At 49.9% G+C, this 26,733-nt stretch overlaps 1 protein-coding gene across 2 annotated transcripts in view; it reads right to left on the minus strand.

Annotated features, from left to right (window-relative positions):
• The window catches only part of SBF1 (SET binding factor 1), a 1,592,200-nt gene that overhangs the window by 1,296,023 nt on the left and 269,444 nt on the right, over positions 1-26,733 (minus strand). For both annotated transcript variants that reach the window (XM_078677863.1, XM_078677862.1), the window contains exon 3: positions 24,537-24,674. In XM_078677863.1, coding sequence (XP_078533989.1) covers positions 24,537-24,674 — 138 coding nt within the window. The remainder of the gene's footprint in view (positions 1-24,536; positions 24,675-26,733) is intronic.

Genomic DNA, 26,733 nt, shown 5'->3' on the forward strand with positions numbered 1-26,733 from the left:
GTGTCACCATCACCCGCGTCGCACCCCCAGAGCCGGAGAAAACTGGCCCGTTTCCTGTGAGCGGCGCCTCACGCTCTACTGCCGCTCCGCCCTCCCGGGCGCACTGGCTGGGAAAGCCCGGGGCTTCGGGGCCTAGACGGAGGTGCCCCAACCCTCGTGTGGCCTGCTCCGCTGTCCCGCTCCTGGCCGGGAGGGCCCGCTTCAAAGGGGAGATCACCACCCCCTGCCTAAGGTACGAGCTCGCCAGCCGTCCTACCTGCGCTGCTGGATCCCCCGCTCACTGCAGCCCGCCAAGCGCCTTCGACTGCGGCCGGACACAGAGCGCACCCTGGTGAGCGCGCAGGTCTGTGGCGTCTGGCTGCCACCGACAAGACTCACGCCATTGCTGCCCCTGGACACGACATTTGGCACCGCGGGAGGGGCTACTGTGCGGAACCCGTGCGGCGGCGCGGCGCCTGACTCTTTCTGGCCCGGAGGGGAGCTGCAGTGGCGTCGGCTATACATCGCTTTGCCACGATTCCATATTGGAGACAAGGACCTCATTGGGCACCCCTCCCTCCCCCCTGCCTTGGCCGCGATCGGCCTCAACTCCAGCTGCCATCTCAGCCGCCTTCGCGGCCATTTTGAAGTGAGACCCGGTCTGCTGCTGGTCGCCACGGCTGCAATTTAGGCGGCAATTCGCACCTACTCCTTCCTAGCACACTTGGGCCTCCTCGGACACCGCTCCATGACGAACAGTGCGGGCTCCATACCCCTTACTGCATACCCCGCTTAGCTCCTCCAGAGTCATACTGACATTCCTCAAACTGCGAGCGGGAGGCCTCTGCGCGCGGACTTGCCCGCAACCCCGACATTGGCTCCTCTTGAAGCACCTTCGCCCCCTGTCAGGACCCGTTACCTACCCCGCCCTGCCATTCACATCTCGCAGGTGGCGCATCTTCAGCAAGCTATCGTCAGCATCTGGCCCTGTCCCGTCCCCCCCCTCCCCCCCCGCCTGACTGGACCTAGAGAGATCGAAGAACCGGCGACGAGCTCCCCACCGTGCCCCCCCCCCCCCTTACGCCTGTACCCTCCAGAGAACTGGCGTCCACCTCCTCTGCAGCGTCGCGGACACCGGGGCGCGACATGGACCGAAATGATGCTAGGCAATCGAAAATTCCATTCGAATCTAAGAAGACTTCCAAGACGGCGCCGGAGGGGGGAGGCAGCCCTTCGGCCTCGGCCCCCCAGGAGGAAGACTGGAAAACACTTTTGCTAGACATGAAACAAAGCCTGTCAACAAAAGACTCTAAAATTGACACTATAAATGCACGCATGGACAGCGTGGTGGCCAAGCTGGAACATCATGACACTCGTATAAAGGAGGCTGAGGAAAGAATTTCGGGTTTGGAAGATGGAGCTACCTCTTCACATCGACAGCTCACCCAAATGGACAGGCTGCTCAAAATCATAGCGGACAAGAATGAGGATTTGGAGGCGAGATCGCGCCGGAACAACGTCCGAATTTTGGGCCTTGCGGAGACCACCAACACGGGGAAGATGGAGATATTTGTTGAGAACCTTGTAGCGGAACTGTTTGGAAAGGAATCATTCTCCCCACACCTCATTGTTGAGAGAGCTCGCAGGTCCTTGGCCGCTCCCCCTCCCCTCGGAGCCCCGCTGAGGCCCATCATAGCGCGTTTTCTTAACTACAGAGACCGAGATGTGGTGTTGCGACGCGCAAGGGAACTGAAGACAGTGCACTATGAAAACACAACGCTTTCCTTTTTCCCCGACTTCACCCCCTCGGTCCAAGAAGCCAGGCGCAAATTCGCAGGGGTGAAAAAAACTGCAAACCCAGGAGATCCCTTATGCCATGCTGTACCCGGCAAAACTAAAAATCTCCCATCAGGGCAAGCACCACTTATTTCAAAATCGGCAGCAAGTGGAGGACTTCCTCAAGCAGTGTAGGAAGGAACAGCACAGGGAGGAATCAACTCGCCGCCGTTCCAGGTCACATTCACCACTGTCACAACAGGACTAACCTGATGCATTGTTCAGTGGAACCTTTGAGTCAATTGTCCCCTGTACGCTGGCTTTGCGTGAACTGATTCCTGTGTATTCTGGTGAGGTATTCGATCTGTTTTACATCTTGCTGGTCTAAGTGTATAATGAGTGCTCGCTAGACCACCTCCGTCCCGCAGTACCGACTGGGGTAAACCTGGTTGAACGTGGGTGTAAGTAGGGAGGTGGTTGGCAAGTCTGGTGCCCCTAGTTCAGACCCCCAATGGGAGTACCCCTGAAATACTCTCCCCCTCTAAGGGCAGAGGTTTATGCAGTAATTGTTTTGGCTTTTGTTCTCGTTTTGTTTTGGTTTCGGGTGGGAGGGTGAGAAACTAATGCACGGCTAGTTGGGGTTGCCACTGTGAGTGGGTTGATACTCCAATTTCACGCTGTCATGAGTGTTGAGATGCTGATGCGGGGCAGGGGTTGGTCTGCTGGGAGGGATATGTTGTTTGCTTGCATTTGATACTGCTGTGATCCGTTCTGAGGTACTAATATGCTACACATATTTTCACTTGGCTGAATGGGTGACATAGCGTCGCCACAACCAGCGCAGCAGTTTCGCCTGGTGTCATAGAACATTCGAGGGCTGAATGACCCGCGGAAGAAGAGGAACATTTTGGAATATTTGGATAGGAAGGGGGTATCTATCGCGATGCTTCAGGAAACTCACTTAAGAACTGATGGTTCCCCTTTGTTTGCATCTAGATGGGCCTCCTGCAAGGTGTTCTCCTCTTATTCAAATTATGCTAGGGGAGTAACAATATTGGTTCGGAGAGGGGTGCGGTTTACACCAGCGGGAACTGAGACTGACCCGGAAGGGAGGTATTTCATGGTATGGGGGACACTACACTCGCACACGGTCCTCTTTGCTTGCTATTATGGCCCTAATACTGATGACACGTCCGCACTCCTTACGCTGTGGGGTAAGATTCAAACACTGGGCATCAGCCACGTCATATTAGGTGGCGACTTCAACACGGCATTGGAACCGTGCCGAGATAGATCCCACCCTCAAGCGCTCCACTAGACGCATACCCAACGTACATTGTCTACTCTTGTCGAGGAACACCATTACATTGATGCATGGATGCACCTACACCCCTCTCTTAAACAGGGTACCCATCACTCAGCGGTTCATTCTACATGGGCGCGGCTTGACTACGTGTTCCTATCAGCTGGCCTTCTACCTTGGCTGGTGGGCGCTCTTCACCTTGCTAGAACATTCTCAGATCACTCGCCAGTCCTCCTCACATTACGCATACCCATTGACGTCTCCCCGTATCTGAGTTGGCGCCTCAATCCCGCACACCTCACGGACTCGGCGTTCAGGGTGGAACTTGAACATGACATACAGGACTTTTTCGAACGTAACGCAGGTTCCGTACCATCTTTCACGACGGTGTGGGAGGCCTTTAAGGTCACTGTTAGAGGGTGGTGCATTGCGAAGGGGGGAGGCGTCCTCAAGTCGCTTCGTGGCGAGCTGCGCAAACTAGAAACTGAGCTCCGAGATCTTGAACGCGACATGACCCGTGACACAACAGGGACATACATCTAAGGCTCTCCTCAGGGAAAAGCTTAATGACTACGCGGTAGCGGCAGAAAAAGAATGCAGGCTCCTCGGGAAACCATACACGGCGCGCCTGTACGGCGAGGGCGATAGGCCCGGCAGGGCACTTGCTTTCGCGGTTAGGCCCCCGAAGTATCACAACTATGTTGCGACCTTAATGGACGAACATCAGGCCCCGCAGAGAGACCTCACGGAACAACTGCGCATCCTTACTAATCCCTACTCCACTCTTTATACTTCCCACCGGGTGACGCCCATTGATTTGCAGTCTTATCTTGACGACACTGCCGTTGCGTGGATAGGTCCTTCTCAGCAGAAATTTTTGCATCATGAACTCGAGCTTGACGAAATAAAAGACGCCATCATGTCTATGAAGTCCGGCAAATCACCAGGGTCGGACGGGCTGCCAATTGACTTTTACAAGGCCTATATACATCTACTTGCTCCTCTACTGAAACAAGTTTACTATTCTGCCCTTGAGGAGGGAACTTTGCCGACCACTATGCGTGAAGCCCTTATAGCATCCCTGCTGAAACCGGGCAAGCCTCCAGAGCACTGCGACTCTTATAGACCTCTGTCATTGCTCAATACTGACGTGAAAATCCTGGCGAAAGTGCTCGCGACGCGCCTTAATGTACTGATGGAGCGTTTGGTCTTGCCGGACCAAGCTGGGTTTGTCCCCAACAGGGCGACGTCACACAACCTGCGCACCCTTCAGGCTGTCCTGCAGGACATTAACCCTCGCTGTGAAGCAGCAGCCGTTTTCCTGGACGCAACAAAGGCGTTCGACTCCCTAGAGTGGGACTACCTTCTGGAACGGATGGGGATCCCCTTTTCCTTCCTTGATTGGATCAGACTGCTGTACTGCAGGCCTCGGGCCCCATTTGAGATCCACAGGGGTACCCGGCAGGGCTGCCCGCTCTCGCCGGTTCTCTTTGCGACTGCCATTGAACCCCTGGCGGCCAAACTCCGGCAACACCACAACCACCGCTCTTTAATTTACCCGGAACGCCAGCTGCTCATTGCATTGTATGCTGACGACATGACCTTGTATGTAGACAAACCGCAGGAGAACCTTAACCCTCTGCTGCGCGAGATAACCAAATTTGGAGCCATATCTGGGATACAGATCAACTGGTCGAAGTCAGCTTTGTTTCCCCTTACGGACAAGACCGTCTCCTTCCCTCTGGATTACCCTCTGATGTGGGAGGCTGATGAAATAAAGTACCTAGGCATAATAGTGACTAGGAACCGTGAAGCTCTCATTCGAGCTAATTATGGCACGGTCATGGACAGCTGACTGACACCATCACTAAGTGGATCCACCTCCCACTGTCGATGGCGGGGCGTATCTCCCTGATTAAGATGGTGGTCCTCCCCAAGCTCCTATATTTATTTACTAATATACCGTATAATCCAGGCGCCTGCTTCTTCCGCGTCCTTAATTCCCAGCTGTCTAGACTTATCTGGGGTGGCAAGCAGGCTAGGCTCAGCCTCAATACGCTTATGTTGCCTTATCACCAAGGTGGGTTTGATGTCCCGAATTTTCAGCGCTACTATGACTGCGCCCAAGGCCACTTCGCTGTGTACTGGCTACATCCTCCTCCCTTCATGGCTCACCTAGCGGTGGAGGACGGATATATGAGACCCGCCCAACCATCGGGGTATTTGTACGCCCGACCCGTGCTACAGAGCGAGACCCTACCACGGTTGATTGTACGGTGCAAGCCTGGAATCGCATAGCTGCTCAGATGGGGGTCGAGTTCTTATACTCGCCACGTATGCCCTTAGCGCATGATCCCAGGTTAAGTGTCACCTGCGAAGAGATAGGCCGTAAACTGCTTACGAAGTATGCGGTCCACACCTGGGGCGATCTGTATCTCCAGGGGAAGTTTCGCACGTCGGCTCACTTCTTCGGGGACTCCATCCCTTCAGTTATGGATACTTTCCTCTATACCCGGCTGCGCCAGAACACAAGGCGGTCACACCCAATTTTCCTGATGAACCGGATATTGTGACGCCTCTACGCGTTCTCCTCAATCTGATTCCCGAAACACGTGGTATCTATGCTGTACAAACATGCACAGGCCCCCCCCCCCCCCGCTGCTCAGAGCGCGCAGAGACTGGGACAAAGATCTTGACGCGCCACTGTTGGAAGAGCAATGGGAATAATGCTGTTCGCACACCAACGCTGTTACGGGCAACACGCGTCTCAGACTGGCACATTTTAAATTTTTGCACCGACTCTACCATACCCCTGCCAAACTGTTCCGCTTTGGTCTCCGGGATAACGACAGATGCTTGAGATGTAGGAGCGAAGGGGCGGACTTTTTCCACTTGGCCTGGTCGTGCCCGGCTGTAGCAGCATATTGGGAAGAGGTATTTAAGGCGATGTCTGACATGATCGGCGTGGTCATCGCACCTTGTCCTAGAATTGCTCTATTGGGACAGTCGACTCCAGCGCTCAAAGCGCATCGGAATTTTTTTGAGCTGGGCTTCCTATTAGCCAAGCGACATGTCGTGTGCCGCTGGGGTCGAGGCCGCGCGCCCAAATTTAAGATATGGCTGTCTACGATGTCATCATGGCAGGAGCATCTACACACATATGCCGAACTCCAGCCACAAAAGTCGCGCCCTAAAGACCTCTGGGGTCCCCTAACCACATATCTTCGATCCTTGCAGGAGGTAGACGCATCGGAGGCGGGTAGCAGCGGAGACATAGACTAGGCTGGCCTGTTCCCTCTATATGGATCGGGCCCTAGAGCCTCGTCGTTGGGAGACAACAGAGTCCACCCCCCCCCTCCCTCCCCTGGGCACTGTCCTACTTTAAGACCGCATGGGTGATTGCCACATGAGTGGGAGGCTTGGGGCACTGGGCTGTTCATAACACCATAGGAGATTAGATCACGAGCTGCATCTACCACTGCCCCCTTGCCGATGGCTAGGACGACGTCCATCTCCGTCACCGGTCCAACTCTGCCTTACACCCGCATGACACAAGTGGCGCTGCGTTCACCATGTCACGTACTAGTGTTTTCCTCGATCGGATCATAGACTGCCTCTCTTCTCCCCCCTCCCCCCCGCGGGCCAGTAGAGGCATGTAACTTTGCACCTCCAGACACCTCTCACACTCTCCTTGTATGTTGAGTATCATGGGTGGGGAAGATTTCTGTTGATTTATTTTGTTTGTTATAACAGATAAACGAAACCTCATGTTGAAAATGTTTGTTCGTACCCTGCTAACTTGCAGGCTTGATGCGGCAACTATGAACGGTTTACAAAGCCTTTACATCGCGGCCGGCCCAATGGGTTGTAGGCGGCATGCTGTGTTTAAATTGTTGCTTCTCTTCCTGGCATGAAGAACCTACATACATACTTGAACTGTGAACGCTGCCGGCCTGCGGTAACAGGTTGTAGGCAAGTGGCTGTGTACACTTTACTTGTCACCAATAAAGGTTTTTCAAAAAAAAAAAAAAGTATTTCTCAGTAGTCTGGCTGGGTACTGGGATACCTCACTCATCACGCTCACTTTGAATTGCGCTGCTGCGCAATGCACATGACTGTATAGCATTGGTCATCAGCCCCACCCTGAAGACGCGCAGACGCGGAGACATCTGCGTGCCGTGCACCCTAATGAACACAAGCATTGGAAATGCAATAGGGCTCGCATTAGGATAGTTTGAGCTATTGGTCTTATAAATGATTTTTTTTATTTATGTGTTATTTTTTAAAATAGTTAAATTAATAGCTTTGTCATTTACAATGCCAATAGTTAAAACTTTCGCAAATGTGACACCTATAGCATTTGTAATGCAACGTGTTTTGTATTTACGTGACTTAGATGTATTGATATTACAAATAACAATGGCTTTTAATTTTTTTTAATAATTAATACTTAAATAATTTATTTAATTTGTAATGGCAATAGCTTAAACTTTTGTAAATAACTTTTGTGAAGATTATGTTCAGTGTTTTTTATTGTGACGAAAATCCAAGAACAGAAGTGAAATATTAACATCTTTTTGTGATTTGTAATAAAGCATGAAAGCTTGAAAACAGCTTGAAACATTGAAAGAACATATTTGAACCAGTGATGCTGTGGTTGCGCTGAGTGATGCTGTGGTTGCGCTGAGTGATGCTGTGTTGGTGCTGAGTGATGCAGTGGTTGCGCTGAGTGATGCTGTGGTTGCGCTGAGTGATGCTGTGGTTGCGCTGAGTGATGCTGTGGTTGCGCTGAGTGATGCTGTGGTTGCGCTGAGTGATGCTGTGGTTGCGCTGAGTGATGCTGTGGTTGCGCTGAGTGGTGTGTGTATCGGTGGAGCTTAGTGGGTGCATTGGTGGAGCTGTGTGGTGGGTGCATTGGTGGAGCTTAGTTGGAGCACCGGTGGAGCTGTGTGGTGGGTGCCTCGGCGGAGCTGTGTGGTGGGTGCCTCGGCGGAGCTGTGTGGTGGGTGCCTCGGCGGAGCTGTGTGGTGGGTGCATCGGCGGAGCTGTGTGGTGGGTGCTTCGGCGGAGCTGTGTGGTGGGTGCTTCGGTGGAGCTGTGTGGTGGGTGCATCTGTGGAGCTGTGTAATGGGTGCATCTGTGGAGCTGTGTGGTGGGTGCATCTGTGGAGCTGTGTGGTGGGTGCCTCGGTGGAGCTGTGTGGTGGGTGCCTTGGTGGAGCTGTGTGGTGGGTGCCTCGGTGGAGCTGTGTGGTGGGTGCCTCGGTGGAGCTGTATGGTGGGTGCCTCGGTGGAGCTGGGTGGTGGGTGCATCGGTGGAGCTGTGTCGGTGGAGCTGTGTGGTGGCTGCATCGGTGGAGCTGTGTGGTGGGTGCATCGGTGGAGCTGTGTGGTGGGTGCATCGGTGGAGCTGTGTGGTGGGTGCATCGGTGGAGCTGTGTGGTGGGCGCATCGGTGGAGCTGTGTGGTGGGCGCATCGGTGGAGCTGTGTGGTGGGTGCATCAGTGGAGCTGTGTGGTGGGTGCATCAGTGGAGCTGTGTGGTGGGTGCATCGGTGGAGCTGTGTGGTGGGTGCATCGGTGGAGCTGGGTGGTGGGTGCATTGGTGGAGCTGTGTGGTGGGTGCATTGGTGGAGCTGTGTGGTGGGTGCATCGGTGGAGCTGTGTGGTGGGTGCCTCGGTGGAGCTCTGTGGTGGGTGCATCGGTGAAGCTGTGTGGTGGGTGCATCGGTGGAGCTTAGTGGGTGCATTGGTGGAGCTGTGTGGTGGGTGCATTGGTGGAGCTTAGTTGGAGCATCGGTGGAGCTGTGTGGTGGGTGCATCGGTGGAGCTGTGTGGTGGGTGCATCGGTGGAGCTGTGTGGTGGGTGCATCAGTGGAGCTGTGTGGTGGGTGCATCAGTGGAGCTGTGCGGTGGGTGCATCGGTGGAGCTGGGTGGTGGGTGCATCGGTGGAGCTGGGTGGTGGGTGCATCGGTGGAGCTGTGTAGGTGGAGCTGTGTAGGTGGAGCTGTGTGGTGGGTGCATCGGTGGAGCTGGGTGGTGGGTGCATCAGTGGAGCTGTGTGGGTGGAGCTGTGTGGTGGGTGCCTCGGCGGAGCTGTGTGGTGGGTGCATCTGTGGAGCTGTGTAATGGGTGCATCTGTGGAGCTGTGTAATGGGTGCATCGGTGGAGCTGTGTGGTGGGTGCCTCGGTGGAGCTGTGTGGTGGGTGCATCGGTGGAGCTGTGTGGTGGGTGCATCGGTGGAGCTGTGTGGTGGGTGCCTCGGTGGAGCTGTGTGGCGGGTGCCTCGGTGGAGCTGTGTGGTGGGTGCCTCGGTGGAGCTGTGTGGTGGGTGCATCGGTGGAGCTGTGTGGTGGGTGCATCGGTGGAGCTGTGTCGGTGGAGCTGTGTGGTGGGTGCATCGGTGGAGCTGGGTGGTGGGTGCATCGGTGGAGCTGTGTGGTGGGTGCATCGGTGGAGCTGTGTGGTGGGTGCCTCGGCGGAGCTGTGTGGTGGGTGCATCTGTGGAGCTGTGTAATGGGTGCATCTGTGGAGCTGTGTAATGGGTGCATCTGTGGAACTGTGTAATGGGTGCATCTGTGGAACTGTGTGGTGGGTGCATCGGTGGAGCTGTGTGGTGGGTGCATCGGTGGAGCTGTATGGTGGGTGCCTCGGTGGAGCTGTATGGTGGGTGCCTCGGTGGAGCTGTGTGGTGGGTGCCTCGGTGGAGCTGTGTGGTGGGTGCATCGGTGGAGCTGTGCGGTGGGTGCATCGGTGGAGCTGTGCGGTGGGTGCATCGGTGGAGCTGTGTCGGTGGAGCTGTGTGGTGGGTGCATCGGTGGAGCTGGGTGGTGGGTGCATCGGTGGAGCTGTGTCGGTGGAGCTGTGTATTGGCTGCATCGGTGGAGCTGTGTGGTGGGTGCATCGGTGGAGCTGTGTGCATCGATGGAGCTGTGTGGTGGGTGCCTCGGTGGAGCTGTGTGGTGGGTGCATCAGTGGAGCTGTGGTGGGTGCATCGGTGGAGCTGTGTAGGTGGAGCTGTGTGGTGGGTGCATCGGTGGAGCAGTGTGGTGGGTGCATTGGTGGAGCTGTGTGGTGGGTGCATCGGTGGAGCTGTGTGGTGGGTGCCTCGGTGGAGCTCTGTGGTGGGTGCATCGGTGAAGCTGTGTGGTGGGTGCATCGGTGGAGCTTAGTGGGTGCATTGGTGGAGCTGTGTGGTGGGTGCATTGGTGGAGCTTAGTTGGAACATCGGTGGAGCTGTGTGGTGGGTGCATCGGTGGAGCTGTGTGGTGGGTGCATCGGTGGAGCTGTGTGGTGGGTGCATCGGTGGAGCTGTGTGGTGGGTGCATCAGTGGAGCTGTGTGGTGGGTGCATCGGTGGAGCTGTGTCGGTGGAGCTGTGTGGTGGGTGCATCGGTGGAGCTGGGTGGTGGGTGCGTAGGTGGAGCTGTGTAGGTGGAGCTGTGTAGGTGGAGCTGTGTGGTGGGTGCATCGATGGTGGGTGCATCAGTGGAGCTGTTGGGTGGAGCTGTGTGGTGGGTGCATCAGTGGAGCTGGGTGGTGGGTGCATCAGTGGAGCTGTGTGGTGAGTGCATCGGTGGAGCTGTGTGGTGGGTGCATCGGTGGAGCTTAGTGGGTGCATTGGTGGAGCTGTGTGGTGGGTGCATCGGTGGAGCGTATTTGGTGCATCGGCGGAGCTGTGTGGTGGGTGCATCGGTAGAGCTGTGTGGTGGGTGCATCGGTTGAGCTGTGTGGTGGGTGCATCGGTTGAGCTGTGTGGTGGGTGCATCGGTTGAGCTGTGTGGTGGGTGCCTCGGCGGAGCTGTGTGGTGGATGCCTCGGTGGAGCTGTGTGGATAACATGCATTGGTTGAAACTTCTTTTTTTTAAATTGAGAGCGCAGTAAATACAAAGGCAGTTTACTCTTTTGTGATGGGGGAAGTGCAGTAGATTAATATAAGCCTGCAAGCTTTATTTTCAGATACAATGAACTTAAATGTTTTCCTATTTGGTTTCAAACACAATTCAAACAAATAACATTTGTGTAACAATCTCGCACTTTTTATAAATCATTAGTAAAAGAGATCAATAAAATTCCACTAAAACCCATATATAGCAGAAGAGGAGAAAGCTCTAGTAACGGGATTCAGGATGAATGTATTCCTTTGAAGCAAATCGCCAGCATGTGAAAGGTGTAAAATAGCAATCAGCATAAAACGAAAATGCCAGCAAAAGACTTTATAAAATTCTGTGTGGCCCTGATAAAATAATTAGAGCGTTTAATTATATCATGACCAACAACGGTTATTGTTTCAAGAGCAGCGTGCGAGATGGTTAGGCTGCAATATAAAAAAAACAAGTATCAGAGAGCATAAAAGGAGACACGAAAGTACGGCCGGCCGGCAGTGAATAATTAGGGGATGAGAAATGTGCTGGGAGGAGAAATGCAGAGCGCACGCTGAGAAGCTTGTGGGAGGGAGGCTGGGCTGCCTTTGATGTGGTAATGCGAGTCAGGCAGGCGGATGGTGGCATTGTGCACGCGCTTTTTAGGGCTTTTTAGAGCACATGCACTGCATGGAATCGCCAGTGGTTAAACTCTGAATAAGCCACTATAGAGCTTCGCCAGCTATGCGCAAGCGCATCAGCAGGCGAGCCCTAAAAAACCTGAGTCTCACCAGGGGCCAGGCGGACCTGCGCACCATTTAATTAAGAGGCCGGGCGTGCGCCGTGCGCACCATTTAATTCATGAAGAGGCTTGCTGGCTCCGCCTCCGCTGCTTGAGGGGCCCCCCTGGAGCACTCATTGCCCCCCACCCCGCAACTCGGCCCAGGCTGCGAGGGCCTGTGTTACGCCCCTGGCCCATGCACGCCCGCGCACCTTTTAATTAATGAGGAGGCCGCAGAGTACTTCCTTTATTTAGGACTCTCCTGTTGCAGGTGCACACGGGCAGGGATAATCAACAAAGAACCTTGCATCATTGCATGGAGGGAGAGTCAACAAAAAACCTTACGTGGCGGGAGAAACATATCTGCACATCAGGTCCATTGTTTTTTCTTTCTGAGAAACGACCCTGCTCTTTGGGGATTTGCTTCTGTGAGAGTCCGACAGAAAAAAATGTAGATCTTTAATTTCTTACAAAGGTGGTGCTGGTGCCACCATGTTGGTTGAAACACATGTAAGAAATTAGATGTCTCCTGCAGCAGAAACCTAGTCAGCTTCATGAGGAGGCAGCTTCAGGGAGAGCGCAGCGTAGTAGAAGGAACTCTGTTGGCAGCTGCAGCCTCAGCATGCCGGCCCCTTTCCAGATCTAGATGACCACCAGACTTGTATAATTAAGTTGGGGTTAGACTTTCTTTATTTCTTTCATTAGTTTTCGAACTGTGTCTGGGACGCCCAAGGCATAATCCTCCGCCAGTAAGTACTGAGCTATTGGAGCCTCTCTGTAGGTTAATTAGTCAGTGCGTGCACACCATTAACTTCATGAAGGTGTTTGCTTGCTCTGCTGAGTGAGGGGGCCCCTGGAGCATGGGGGCTGCGGGGGCCTGTGTTACGCCCCTGAGAGGTAGAGAGAGAGGTAGAGAGAGAGAGGTAGAGAGAAAGAGCTGGAGGTAGAGAGGTAGAGCGGGAGAGAGAGGTAGAGAGAGAAGTAAAGAGAGAGGTAGAAAGAGAGGGTTAGAGAGGGGTAGAGAGAGGGAGAGAGGTAGAGAGAGCGAGAGAGGTAGAGAGGTAGAGAGAGAGAGGGGTAGAGAAAGAGGTAGAGAGAAAGGTAGACATAAAAGCTTGAAATGTGACTTGGGAGATGGCAGTCATGGTCCTGTGCAGCTGCACGCAAAGGTTGCTCATTCAGGGTGCACTAGTGAAGAGAGAGGACAGCTAGATGGGCAGAGAGGCTTTGATGGCCACTGCATAGAGAAGGATGCAGAGGCTGGGATATCTGGTGAGATGCACGTAGCTCAACAATGTGACAAGCTGGTTTTAAGGTGCATTGTGATAAGTGTCGTCTGAAATAGAAGATGGCTGTTTAACCACTGCCCACATTAGGGGTGAGGTGACGTGGAGAATTGTGTAGGCATCCAAGCTTCACATGCGCAAAGCGATAGAGGCAGATTGCAAACCCCTCCAAGAGGAGCTTGCATGGAGAACCTAGGTGAACCAGAGTTTAGGTGTACGTGACGGGCCATGGGAGAAGACGTGAGAATCTCAGCATGTTTATTAAGGAAGCAGAAATATGATAGAAGTATTCAAACACCGAAACAACTAAACATGGTTGAAAAAGCTACCAGTTGTTAGTGAAGAGGACAGTAACAGGAAAGAAACTTCATAAGAACCTGAGAACACATTTTTATACAATGCATACCCCAGCTGGGATGCTCGGGGAGAAGGGTGGATCGGCCTCTAACTTGAAAGAATTGGGCCTGGGGGTTGCATAAGAGACACTTTTCTTTGCTTGGGGGACCGGGTGGAAAGGCAAACCGTGAATTCACAAACAATGTTTGGATACATAGGGGGAGACTGGGTCGTAAAGAACTTGATGACTTGTCTACTGTGTACTTTGGGGAAAGGAATGTTGTAATAATTATGCAAATAAATATGCATATCAAATTGTGTGTATTTTGTTATTATGTTTTCTGAAAGTAAATCTGGCCTGAGATCGCAACCCAGTCCCAAAAACAATAACTTGCGTCTCAGGCTATGATCCAATGATGGTTTTACGGAGGCTATTGACTTGTCCCTCCATAAGCCTTTCTCGCACTTAGAACTGCTTTTGCTGTCTGACCTGCTCTTTTAAGCGCCATTAGGGCTCAGTGGCCGCCATTTTGCTGTAGAAGGCGGCAGTTTCCTCCACTAAATGTCCCCTGAAGTTTACAGGCCTTGGATACATGAACAATTTAATTAGGTTGCATATGCTACATTTGTTCTCCTGATAAGGGAATGAGTCATGACACAAAAAAAAGTAGACAATGATGATGACTGAATGCTGTTTCTGACCTGCGCCTTCACTCCCTGCTGGCTCGAGGCAGCTGGGTAGCGGCGGCAACTGCCGGCAAGAATGTGTACAAAAAATCTGGTAAAGTGGAGAAATGTGGCACCGCGGCAGAACTGGCTGACCTATCTGATGGGTTACCACAGGCTCCGGAGACTGCAAACTGGACTACGCTACCGAGGCACACGTGGGGTCAGTGGCAGTACCAGGCATGGGGTCTGTAAAAAGAGCTCCTGCTCTCTCCTCTGGTGAAGGGCCCCCCTGTTTTCAGGTTGGAGGCTTGCTCTTCCTAAGGCCTTAGTGCAGATTTGAAGGAACCAGCAGAAACGCCATCAGCACACTGCTGTGCCTAAAACAAAAGATTAAAAAAAAGGGGCAGGGAAGTGGGGGTAGGAATGGGGAGATGGAAGCCTTGGCGCCCTAGGAAGTAGAGCCGAGAGGAGTGTGGGCAGTGAGGAGGGGCTGGGGAGAGAAAGGGTACAGTGAGGTGAGAGGAAGGAGGGAGCAAGAGATTGGGAGGAAGGATGCCAAGGGAGGCGCGGCTGGCAGCGTGAAGCCAAAAGGACTGAGAAACAGAGTGGGGGCCAAGACATGCGCAAAAGTTAATTGAGGCGCGCGCGCATGATGGCAAACGGCAATAGCAGGCTGGCGATTAATGTGCGATGTGCGCGCACGATGACGAGAGAGGTAAGCCAGATGGCGCCTCTGCTCGTCATTTTGCGCGTAACCGCACGCTCGAGGTCAGCCAAAAGCGGGTGGTCAGACTTTTAAAAGCCCACACACTAAATGTCTCGCCGAGCAGCGCATGCGCTGGCTCAGGCGAGACCTAAAAAGGAGCAGCATTTCAGAAAGGGCAGCCCTTACATTGACAAGATCTGCACAATGATGGTTTTTGGAAAAACAGTATTTTAAGATGGAAGCACTTCCGATGTTACAGTTCCCCTGAACTATGACAATGTAATCACAATAAACAAATAATCTGGAAGTTCCCAGTCACTGTAGGTTGGGCCACCAAAAGGGAATTGGGACTGAAAATGAAGAGGCAACCAGTGGGAAGATTTGAAGACTTGAGTGATCATTGTCAGGTGCCTGACTAGATCTGACAAAAATACAAAACAGTGCTCCTGCACACCAGTAGGTCACCCCATGGGATGCCACATCTACGCCATTCGACTTCAGGATCGATTAATGGAGCTGCATAGCTGTGTGCTGTCAGTTTCTTTCATGAATTCTTTCGCAACCCCTGAAGCTCAGTCTGCCACCAGATTGAATGAACCGGTATACAGATTCCTAGATTGGGACCTTTTGAGATAATACAGCCCATATCACAGAGGTGGGAGGGTGGTGATGAAGCTGCAGTTAGATAATGTACCCTCCAGAAAGAGCACTAACTATGGTAATTAACTTGTTCTTCTGATGGATACTCCTACCCGCAGATTCCTCACTTTGTGAATAAATACCAAACCAGTACTTCCCAAATTGGTGGGTCTGTTGAATGGCTCAAGCTAACAAGTCCTGCAGAACCAAGCAGTCAAAATGCCCCTGTCTACCTGTTGAGGCGGTAGTGTTGCGTGAACATGTGCTCCGATGCCCACAGAGCAGCCTGACAAATATCCATGACAGGCACTCCATGTGCCAACACAGTAGTAACAGCATTTTATCTGGTGGAATCAGCCCACAGGCCTTCTTGAGGCGGCTTCTTAGCCAATGTGCAGCAGATATTAATGCATTGAACTCCCCATTGATAGATGATTAGCTTCTGGACTGCCTTCCCATTTTTTGACTCAAAGAAGCCCACAAGAAGCTGATTATGTACCTGATGTTCCTTGGTATGATCAATATAAGAGCTGATCGCTCTCTTAGTCTTAGTATCCAGACAAAGGAGTCTTTCTTCCTCTTTCGAGGGACAAGGTGGACTAAAGGTCGGCATGGTAATGGCTTGGGAAATGGTGTCACCACATTCGGTAGCAATACAGTTCAAGTCCTTAGCACCAGTTTGTCCTCGAAAAAAGTTGTATACAGAGACTGGACCGAAAGGTCCTGAAGGTCACTCATCCGGCATGTGGATGTTATAGCCACCAGCAAGATCGTTTTTGGGTGAGCAGGCGCAATGAACAACTGTGCATTCGTTCGAAAAGGGTACACATCAGATAGGTGAGGACAGGAACACAAATGGGTCCCGTGCTCACTGTGGCATAAAATTCAAGCTACATGCTTCTGACAAGCTCAAAGTGGGACGAAACCAGTCTGCGGATGCTTGTGGTCTTTTCTGGAGGGGGTCGCATCTGGCAGTTCACAACAAACTGCTCCCATGAGGAGCAGCGTCGGTACTGATTTGCAAAAAGCAGGCCTTTGTGTAAAGTGACATGATGAGCGAAAAACAATGGACTGGAATGTGGCCAGAGCGACTGGCAGGGGATGAGATACATTCAAGCATTCTGTCCATCATTTTTTGTTTTTACAGCAAACCTTTTATAAAAAGCATCACAACCTGTCATTTAAACAAGGACATTTTGCCTGGCAAACAAATAGGCTGAAAGGGAAAACTACCACAGTTACAGCTCTCCGAATGGTGCCTGTTGTCTTCGTTGTTTTCCAGATTAGCCGGAGGCAATATCCAGGTTTAGTAGCATCCCATATGGCCTTAACATCTTCTCCATCTTTCCCAGACAGGAATCAAATTGCAGCTAAACTGGTGTTCACCATCGAAGGACAGACCGATGAGGTGCAGTTTTATTTCTGGACAGAAGCTAGACACTCGCATGTCGGCAGAGAAGATTAGTCTCATAATATACCCTATTGACAGCATCAAGATTGTACATGATATTGTAGGGTAAAAAATGTTGCACTTTTGGACATTTTCTATGCCGCTTTTTAGGTCTTGCCTAGGCAGCGCATGCGCTGTCTCTTGAGACATGCCAGGGCTCAAAGAATCCACTTGCATTGTCGAGCAAGATTAAATCAGGACAAGCAATTTTTAGGGCATACTCACCCTTTCTGGCAAGCTGGAAATCCTCTAACTTCTGTGGAAGACAAACTGACCTTTGACCTCTGTCTGAAAATGGAGCAAATGTGACAGGATAACAACATTTAAAGGCATCTTTATTGCTCACAAAGTGAAAGAGCAATAAAGATGCCTTTAAATGTTGTTATCCTGTCACATTTGCTGGATTTCAGAGACGGAGGTCAAAGGTCAGTTTGTCTTTCTACATTTATTTTTCTGTGACTGAAGTTGGAGAATTTTGACAAGTGAAATTTATTACAATTGAACTGTGCAAAGCACAATACAACACTGAAATAGCTAAGTGAACTGTTCAAACAGTTCAAATATATTTCACTAATTATGAAGATACTTTTTAATTCTGCTGTGAAAAATATATTTTTAAAGGCTCAAAGCAAATTAGAACACTTTACTTGGTGATGTGCAAATTTTAAACATTTTTGCTGAAACCCAATTTCCAAACATTGTTCATGCGCTATTATCAGTGAAACTGCATGTTAGTGGGAATGTTTTGTGGCCATTTCAATGGAAAATCTGCTCTCTGTAAATGGCAGTGTACTTCCACATTCATCCACTTTCGTAATATATTTATGGAAAATTAGTTTTTAAACATGAACAGGGAATTATTACTGCTCCTGCATAGATGACAGTGTTAGTGAACTAAGGGCCAGATGTACGGCCATTCCATTTTGCAAGTTGCAAACTGCGACGTTTTGCGACTTGCAAAATGTAATGTGCAACAGTGTCTGACACACTGCGATTCTCAAATGGTTCGCAAGGGACCAGCGTCATTAATATTCGTGAGGCAGGTCGCAATTTGCAACCCATGGGGGATGACCTGCAAACAAAGGGATGGTGGCCTGCAGGGGACAGCAGATCCCCATGTTCACGTTTGATTTTTCAGTAAAGCAACTTTTTTTTCTCAAACGCAGCCCGTTCTCCTTTAAGGAAAATGGGAGGAGTTTTTTTTTTGTTTGTTTTTTAAATGAAAATGTTTCTTTGTATTTTTAAGGGCAAGCAGTGGTTCCTGGGACCAATGCCTGCTCATAAAAATATTTTCGCACCCATTCACAAATGGGAAGGGGTCCCTTTGGGAATCCTTCCTGTTTGCAACCAAAACAATGGTACATACCATTCTGACCCGCTATTAGTAAGGGACACCCTTGGCACGTCCCTTCCTAATAGCAACCCGCAAACACTATTTTGCAAGTCACCTACTCACAAAATAGCGTTTGCACATACCACCACCCTTTTTTGCAGTCGCAAACGGGACACCAATTTACCGTTTGTGATTGCAAAAAAAACAGTTGTAGATCTGGCCCAAAGAGGTAAGCCAGGGATCATGTGTACCCTTTATATGGGCTTGATTCTTGTTACACATGGAGCAAACATTTAGTCTAGTTAATAGTGAATAAAACGTTTTTTGTACAGCAGAAATAATGAACTTGCATAGTTGAAGGTGCTCTTTTATATGAAAATAAAGAAAAAGGCGGCTCCATAAGACAAAATATTTGCCTATAGGATCACACAATTTGAAACCAGTTTGCAGGTCAAGTACATTACAGTTAGGTCAAGTAGATTATTCAAGTTACTAAACATGCAGGTCTGGTAACATTCTTACGATTTTTTGAGCCCTGCATGCTGTATCTACTGTATGGGCTTTCAGCACGCCTATCTGTTTTGATTTACTCCTTCATGTGCCTTTCAGAATCCCGTCATTTTTGTTGGTGAACAGTTTACATTTGTCCCTCCTTTTGCCATTTTGGTCATACCCTGGATCTTTACAATATAGTCCATATATGTTAGTTTCAGTGCACTACATTTTCTTTTGCCTCTGCTTGTTTGGCTTTATGAATGCGCTCAGCCGAGGGCTGCAAATCATGTCCTTATCTTGTTTTCCACTGCCTTTGGTTGAACAAGCACTTTTTCAGCTAGAAGCTATGTTGTTTGTCATCCTATAAAATGTTTGGTTTCATTAGCTCCAATGTCCAAATCTTAAATAATATACTTACTTAATGGAAGTGTAGTTTAAGACAGCAGACAGTAGGATCAACCCATTTTACATTGTGCTTTTGACAGTGTGATTATATGGAATACGACTAAAGAGGTAAACATGCGGTTATTGCTCTGTTTTATGAAAATAGAAGCAGCTTTAAGTTGCGTGCTTTCAACTTTTGATGCTTTCTTTTAGGTTTCAATCACTGATGAAATAAAACCAATATCAAGGGATGCCTCCCCATGATCTCCAAACGTGGCATGTAATGTGAGGTTACTTAACAATATATCCTGCAAGCAGACAGTGCAACCCCGCATCAGGGCAGCACCACTTCAGCACCAGACAGTGTCACTCAGCACCATCACAGTACAACCTGAGCAAAACCTGAGCACCACCACAACACCAGCCCAGCACCACCTCAGCATCAGTGCCGCACCACCACCTCAACATAAGCGCAGCACCAGCACAGCATGGCTCAGCACCACCACAGCATCACCACCGAGTCAATGCACCACCACAAACTCAGCACCACTTACGCTATAGCGTAGCACCAACTGAGCACGGGTGCAGCGCCACCTGAGCACCAGTACCTGAGCACCACCAAAGCATCACTCAGCACCCCCTGAACACCACCTCAGTATCACTCAGCACCACCTCAGTACCAGCACAGCACCACCTCCGCATCAGTGCACCACCACCAGCGCAGTCCCTCCTCAGCGGCAAATCAGCACCAACACAGGACCCCTTCAGCATCAGCCCACCATCACAGCAACAACTCCGCATCACTCCGCACACCCTGAGTATCCGGTAAGCACCACCTGAGCACCAGCGCAGCACCATCACCTCAGCATGACTCCGCACCACCACAGAATGAGACTGGATTAGCGCAGCATCGCTAAGCACCACCTGAGCATCAGCACAGCAGTACTTCATCAGTGTACCACCACAAGTGCAGCACCAACTCAGAACCAGTGTAGCCCCACCTCAACATCAGCACAGTATCAGCTCAGCACCAGCACAGACCCATCTCAGCATCAGCACAGCACCACCTTACCATCAGCACAGCACCATATCAGTACAGCACCACCTGCAAATCAGTGCATCACCACAAGTGCAGCACCAACTCAGCATCAGTGCAGCACCACCTCAACACCAGCTCAGCACCACCTCGGCACCAATGCACCACCAGCGCAGTTCCACCTCAGCAGCAAATCAGCACCAACACCGCACCACTTCAGCATCAGTGATGCATCATCTCAGCACAGCACCCCCTGAGCATCAGTTAAGCACCACCTGAGCACCAGCGCAGCAGCACCACCTCAGCATGACTCCGCACCACCACGGAATGACTCAGGATTACCTTAGCATCACTAAGCACCACCTGAGCTTCAGCACAGCACCACCAGAGCACCACCTCAGCATCAGCACAGCACCACCTCATCAGTGCACCACCACAAGTGCAGCACCAACTCAGCACCAGTGTAGCCCCACCTCAACATCACCACAGTACGATCTCAGCATCAGCACAGCACCACATCTGCATCCGTGGACCACCAGGGAAGCCCCACCAGCGCAGCATCTCCTCAGCATCACTCAACACCTCCACAGCACGAACTCAGCACCAGTGCAGCCCCACAATAGCATCAGCATATCACCAGCACAGCACCAATGCAGCACCACTTCAGCGTTACTGCAGCATCAATTTAGCATCACTCAGCACCAAAGCATTGCTCAATACCACCTCAGTATTACTCAGCACCACCTGAGCACCACTGCTGCACAAGCACCACCTCAGCATTACTCAGTATCACCTTAGCACCAGCACAGCACCAACTAAGCATCAGGGCAGCAACACCTCAGCATTAGCACAGCATCACGTGAGCACCACCACCTCAGCATCAGCACAGCCCCACCTCATCAGTGCACCACCACTAGTGCAGCACCTACTCGGCATCAGTGCAGCACCACCTCCACATCAGCCCAGCACCATCCCAGCATCAGCACCACCTCCACATCAGTGCACCAGCGCAGCCCTACCTCAGCACCAGCGCAGCCCTACCTCAGCACCAGTGCAACCCCACCTCGGCGGCAATTCAGCCTCAACGCAGAACGACTTCAGCTTTAGTGCAACACCACCTCAGCATCAGCGCAGCACAACCACCTCAGCATGGCTCAGCACCACCTCAGTATCACTTAGCACGAGCACAACACCACCTCATCAGTGCACTACCACCAGTGCTGCACCAACGTAGCATCACTGTCGCACCTGAGCACCAGCGCACCATCACTTCAGCATGACTTGGAACCACCACTTCAACACTCCGCACCACAACAGCATCACTCAGCACAGCATCAGCACAGCACCAGCTTAGCACCATCTCAACATCAGCACAGCACTACCTTCACATCAGTTCACGACCACCAGTGCAGCACCAACTCATCAGCGCAGCACCATCTCAACATCAGCACGGCACCATCTCAACATCAGCACAGCACCATCTCAACATCAGCACGGCACCATCTCAACAGCAGCACAGCACCACCTTCACATCAGTGCACCAGCACAGCCTCACTTCAGCAGCAACTTAGCACCAACCCATCACCACTTAAACTATTTCCTTAGCACAGCACCAACTCAGCACCAGCTCATCACCTGCGCAGCATCACCACCTTAGCATGACTCAGCACCACCACAGCATGACTCAGCACCACCACAGCATGACTCAGCACCACCACAGCCTCAATCAGCACCACCACAGCATCTCTTCAGCATAACTCACCACAGCACCACCTTAGCAACAACACAGCACCACCTCTGCATCAGTGCACCACCAAAGCACCAGCGCAGCACCACCTCAGCAGCAATGCAGCACCACCTCAACAGCAACCCAGCACCACTTCAGCATTAGCGTAGCACCAGCGCATCACCTCAGCACCATCTGAGCACCAAAGCATCACTCAGCACCACCTCAGTATCACGCAGCACCGCCTTAGCACCACCTCCGCACAAGCACCTTGCAACCTCAGCACCAGTGCAGCATTACCTCAGCACCAGCACAGCATCTGCATGGAATGTACAAATGTATTTGCTAATAATATGATCACGAAACAATGAATCCGTGAATGTGCAATATGTTGTAAAATGTTAAAATGAACAAAAACGTTTATAAACATTTATTTCCATTTACAAACCACAAACATAAAAACACAATCCCACTGACCCACAGCACATCATTATTAGTTTTACTTAGGGCTTTCACTGTTGATAATACACATGCTCTCTTGCTTGCAGAAAAGACACAGATCTCAAAATGTATAATCATATGCTAGGGAGGCTCTGGCAAGTTCGCGGTCTAAAACCAATTCCCGGTCTGTCCTTAAGGGTTCTTCTGTGCATTTTCTAAAAGAAGCTACAGTGGCTGTGGATTTTTCTCCAATTTTATATGGTAAATAAAAGGGTACCTTCACAAAACATTAAAGGCATGGTAGCTCAGGGAAGAAATGGAAAAGCGTGAAAAAAATAGAAATGCAAACTTGGATGCCAAACCCTGCAAGTCAGTCAGAACCGGACTAGCAAAATCAAATTTAAACAAACTGCAGCAGGACAGTTCAGTGTTCAGGTAGCCAGCCTTTTGGAGGTAAAAAAATTAACTGCCTCACAACAGTATTTTATGGGGTAGCAAGTATAAGCAGAAAAGCTTAAAGGACTCATAATTTTTACATACACATACGTTTTGAAACCTATCTTTCTATACTCCTACTTTGTTTCCAAAAAATAAGCAGCCTTGTAAATAAGAATTGCAACAAATTGTTTTTCTTGAAAAATTAATTTTCTATGGTGATCATAAAATAAAGAGTCAGTAAAAAGGATAATGTACCTTTAGACACTGTATACATTAAAACATTTTTTCGTGTTTCTTGAAACATTCATTTAATATAGGGTTCTTAAAATAAAGAGAGCAGGTAAAAAAGATAATGTACCTTCAGACAGATATATATACACATATATATATATATATATATATATACACACACAATCAAAAATATTTTTTCTTGTATTAAGAGCTCTGGGATCTCACTAGTGAGCACAATTTCAATTCTCACGAATATCAGAAAAGACCCCTAAATGGAGAATCTGGCCTTTCTTGTATATCCTGAAGCCCACTCCGAAGGTGGAGCATGGTTTGTGATGATCAGGTAAGAAGTCTCTGCTTGCTGGCTTGTGTACTTTCACAAGAACAGAGACAGTGAGTTAGAGCTGGAACGCTGCAGTACAGCATCCAATTTGGGGGTAAACTCAAGAAGGGTCTGTTGTAATGTTTAAAAAATAGCTGCATGCGCTGATTTAGTTCTATCTCCATGGATGCATTCTATGTTATACAGTTTGTTCCGGTATGACAGCAGGCTGGCAGCAGGAGCTGGTGGCTAGCGCTTTAACTTAATAAAGACTCATAAATCTTACCTGACTGAGTCTTTTCAACAGGGTCCTACACAAAATCTGATGGGGCTATGATCTACTGAGATGCCTCTGCTTAGCATAGTGTTCTGACGGGGCCCACAGGGGAAACAGGGGCAGTGTTGCTGCAAGGATGACTTACTTTACCTGCGCACTATAGACCGTAACAATTTAGGGATTTGAGATGACTGGCTTGCCATTTCCATCAGATAGGTTGTACATAAGGACAAGGTACTACGGTACATAAAAAGATAAGTAGATAAGATGTGTAACATAAATCAGAGTAGGTGTTTGAGGTGTTGTATAATGATGCTGCGTTGTGAGGAATCAGCAGCACAATTACGACAGTCCTATACAGATTAAATATTACATAGTATGGTGCACTATAAGCCTATATACATTTCTGATTGATGCGTACCCTCAGTTAGTCTTTATCTCTGATCTCGAGATATGGTTATTTAGGCTCATTTTAAACTTGCTGGGGCTAAGATCTTAGGCGGTAGGGAGTTCCAGTGATTGTGATCCAGAATACAGAGATCGGAATCTGGAACACTGCATGAGGTGATATGGTTTGAGTATGTAATGGTTGGTGACTGTAAATTCCTGGTGGTAGTCTAGCTGTTCTGTATGCCTGCTAGTTAGGCCAGAGCAATACTGTGAACTGCTTTACTAAGAGCAGCCCGGTTTTGTGGTGGTGGTGGAAGGGAGTCATAGGAAGGAGCCTTGGAAAGTTGACCAGGGCTCTGGTGGAAGAAGCAGTGATACTGCTATATGGAATCTCAAGGGTTGCAAGTGTACTATGTGAAGCCATGGAAGGTGATAAATCTGTCAGTCCTAGTGACATGCATTTCCCAAATGGAAGCTAGTCCCCAAGTGTGCAATCAAGACGATCTTCCCAAGTTACAGCACTCACGGCAACGCTGAAGCATTGAACGCCCCCTCATCCGTGAATTGTAGGATTTTTGCATAAGGCAATACATTGCCAGCGATGTCAATCTTATCTTCATATTGCCTCCTAAACCTGAATTCTGAAAGCAATTTCTTACACAAGATAGGACACTTACTTGCGCACTCTCGATGGCCTCCCAAAAGGTGAAACAGGAGCAGTAATGCCGTTCAGAATTGATGTCAGTTAGGACAGCGATGAAGAAGGTCGGTGGGTTCCTCTCAGTAAACAGCTGCCATCCACTAGGCTGGCAAAACTAGGAGAAAAAAGAGGGCAAGAGATGAGAGCAAATTAAAGGAAACTTTAAGATCAGAGAAAGGGGAATGAATAGCACAAAGGATTGGGGGTCGCATTCCCATTCCCTTGATTTCTGTTTGTTCAACTCATGGGTAACAACTAACCAGTGACCTTCTAAAGACAGCAGAGGAATAGAGTCTCACAAAGAGCAAATAATTACATGCAGGTAAAAAGCACGCGTTTATTTCAAATAAAATTAAATGCAAGTAAAATTAATCTTCAGATCCAAATAAAGATTGTAAAAATGATGAAGTAGTAGTTTTCTATCAGAAATCAGGCATATTGACATTTCCTTAAAATCATATTAATTAATGAGAAAAGGTTGAGAAATTAAGCATAAGCTTTAACCACAAGAAGGGTGTGAGAGGGTTTGGGTACACCTGTCCTTATGGCGATCTGCCCAAGGGACTATACTTGACCCTCCAGAAGTGACTTAGTCCAAAAATCAAAAGAGAGTATGTCCCTACATGCCGAAGTGGGCCGTTGACTTGATAGGCCATAGGCACACCTTTTATGTAAAAGGGCTCTCACTCACCAAACAGTTGTTTGGTGACATGCTTCATCATAGGTCACCCCCCCCTCTCCTCACCCCAGTTGTGTAGTTTACACTGTCCAGTAGGAACTGCGAGTTTGCTAGGCAACATAAACATTGGAATGGTGCCAGACTGATCCCGTGCACCCCTTCAGGATATGTTGTCTTATAGGCCAGCTAGCTCACAGTGCCACCATAAGCACCTCTAAACTTAGATAGGCAGCAAATGGTTTTGGCAACCACTGAACATGACAACCCTGATCCCCCCCAGGAATCGTAACAGATCTAGAACCCTTTCGCTCAGTCACTTGTACTCTTCTCTGAGACATATACAAAGAATATACAGAGGGACGTTTCCAATATTTATTGAACCATCATGAGTCTTGTATAGAATATATGTGCTGCAATGATAAATAGATGTGGTGAGTCTCCTGGACCCTGCTGGTCCCAACATTGAACCTTCTTGACTTCCTGCTTGGGTTGCATTTGCCAAGTCTTGTTGGTACTCCTGCCGGACACCGACCCATCGCCACTTGATATCCTTCGTGGGACAGCTCATATCCGGGTCCTGGTCATCCTCAGCATCGCCTGTTCCTCGCAGCTGCAGAGTCAAGGTCATCTCACCTCAAGCACCCGACATCGGAGGGCATTCGTCTTCCCGGGCTCCTGGCCACTCTCGAGTGACATAGACTCTGTCCCCTCTGCTTTCACGTACTCCTCTTCAAGAATCCGCGTTTGTCTTTCCACAGACACTTTCTCCCCTTCCAGCATCGGCACTTTCTTGAAGTCCTCCACTGGAATCGACTGCAGTTTCCGACACCACTTCACTGCTATTGCACCCGGCGTCCCTGGTGTAGGTAACGTGGGTACTATGGCATCCACAAGTGGGGGTGGCTCTCCATCCTTCTAGCTTCCAAGGGGTTTCTTGAGGGTCCGTACGGAAGGGTCCCTAATCTTTAAAAATCCAACTGCGACTTGTACATAGAGTTGTACAGAACACGCAGTTGTGTACTCACATGGCACACGCTCTCCGTGGGGTCCCTATCTTCTTACCTTGGGTGGTTCTGTGGGTCCCCAGCGATTCTACGCCCTCTCCACATCGTCCGGACTTGAGTCGTGGTTCTCATACCACTTTCTTAATATCTGGTTTGTTCCCCTCCTGGTGGAACAATGTGTACAATGTGCTATTTACTGCATTTCTAACTGAAGTATTGTGTGCATTATGTTTATCTCAGGGTTGGAGATACTTGAACATTCTAGAGAGTATTGTAGAATAAATACATATTTTTATAAATACTTGGTGTGGTCCTTTTTCACTTAATCTATACTATCAGACTGCATTCTGGTAAATCAAGCAGCTTTACACTCCTCCTGGACTAAGCCTGAAGGCTGCTCTCCACAGCTATCACTTAGCGAGCTTTCTAAGGTTGTCTGAGACCTCTTAAATCACCATAAAGGTTGTCTGGACTGGTGCAGGGTGTCCACT

This window comes from Lissotriton helveticus, chromosome 1_1 (genome assembly GCF_964261635.1).
Source record: "Lissotriton helveticus chromosome 1_1, aLisHel1.1, whole genome shotgun sequence".
NCBI classification, from domain to species: domain Eukaryota; kingdom Metazoa; phylum Chordata; class Amphibia; order Caudata; family Salamandridae; genus Lissotriton; species Lissotriton helveticus.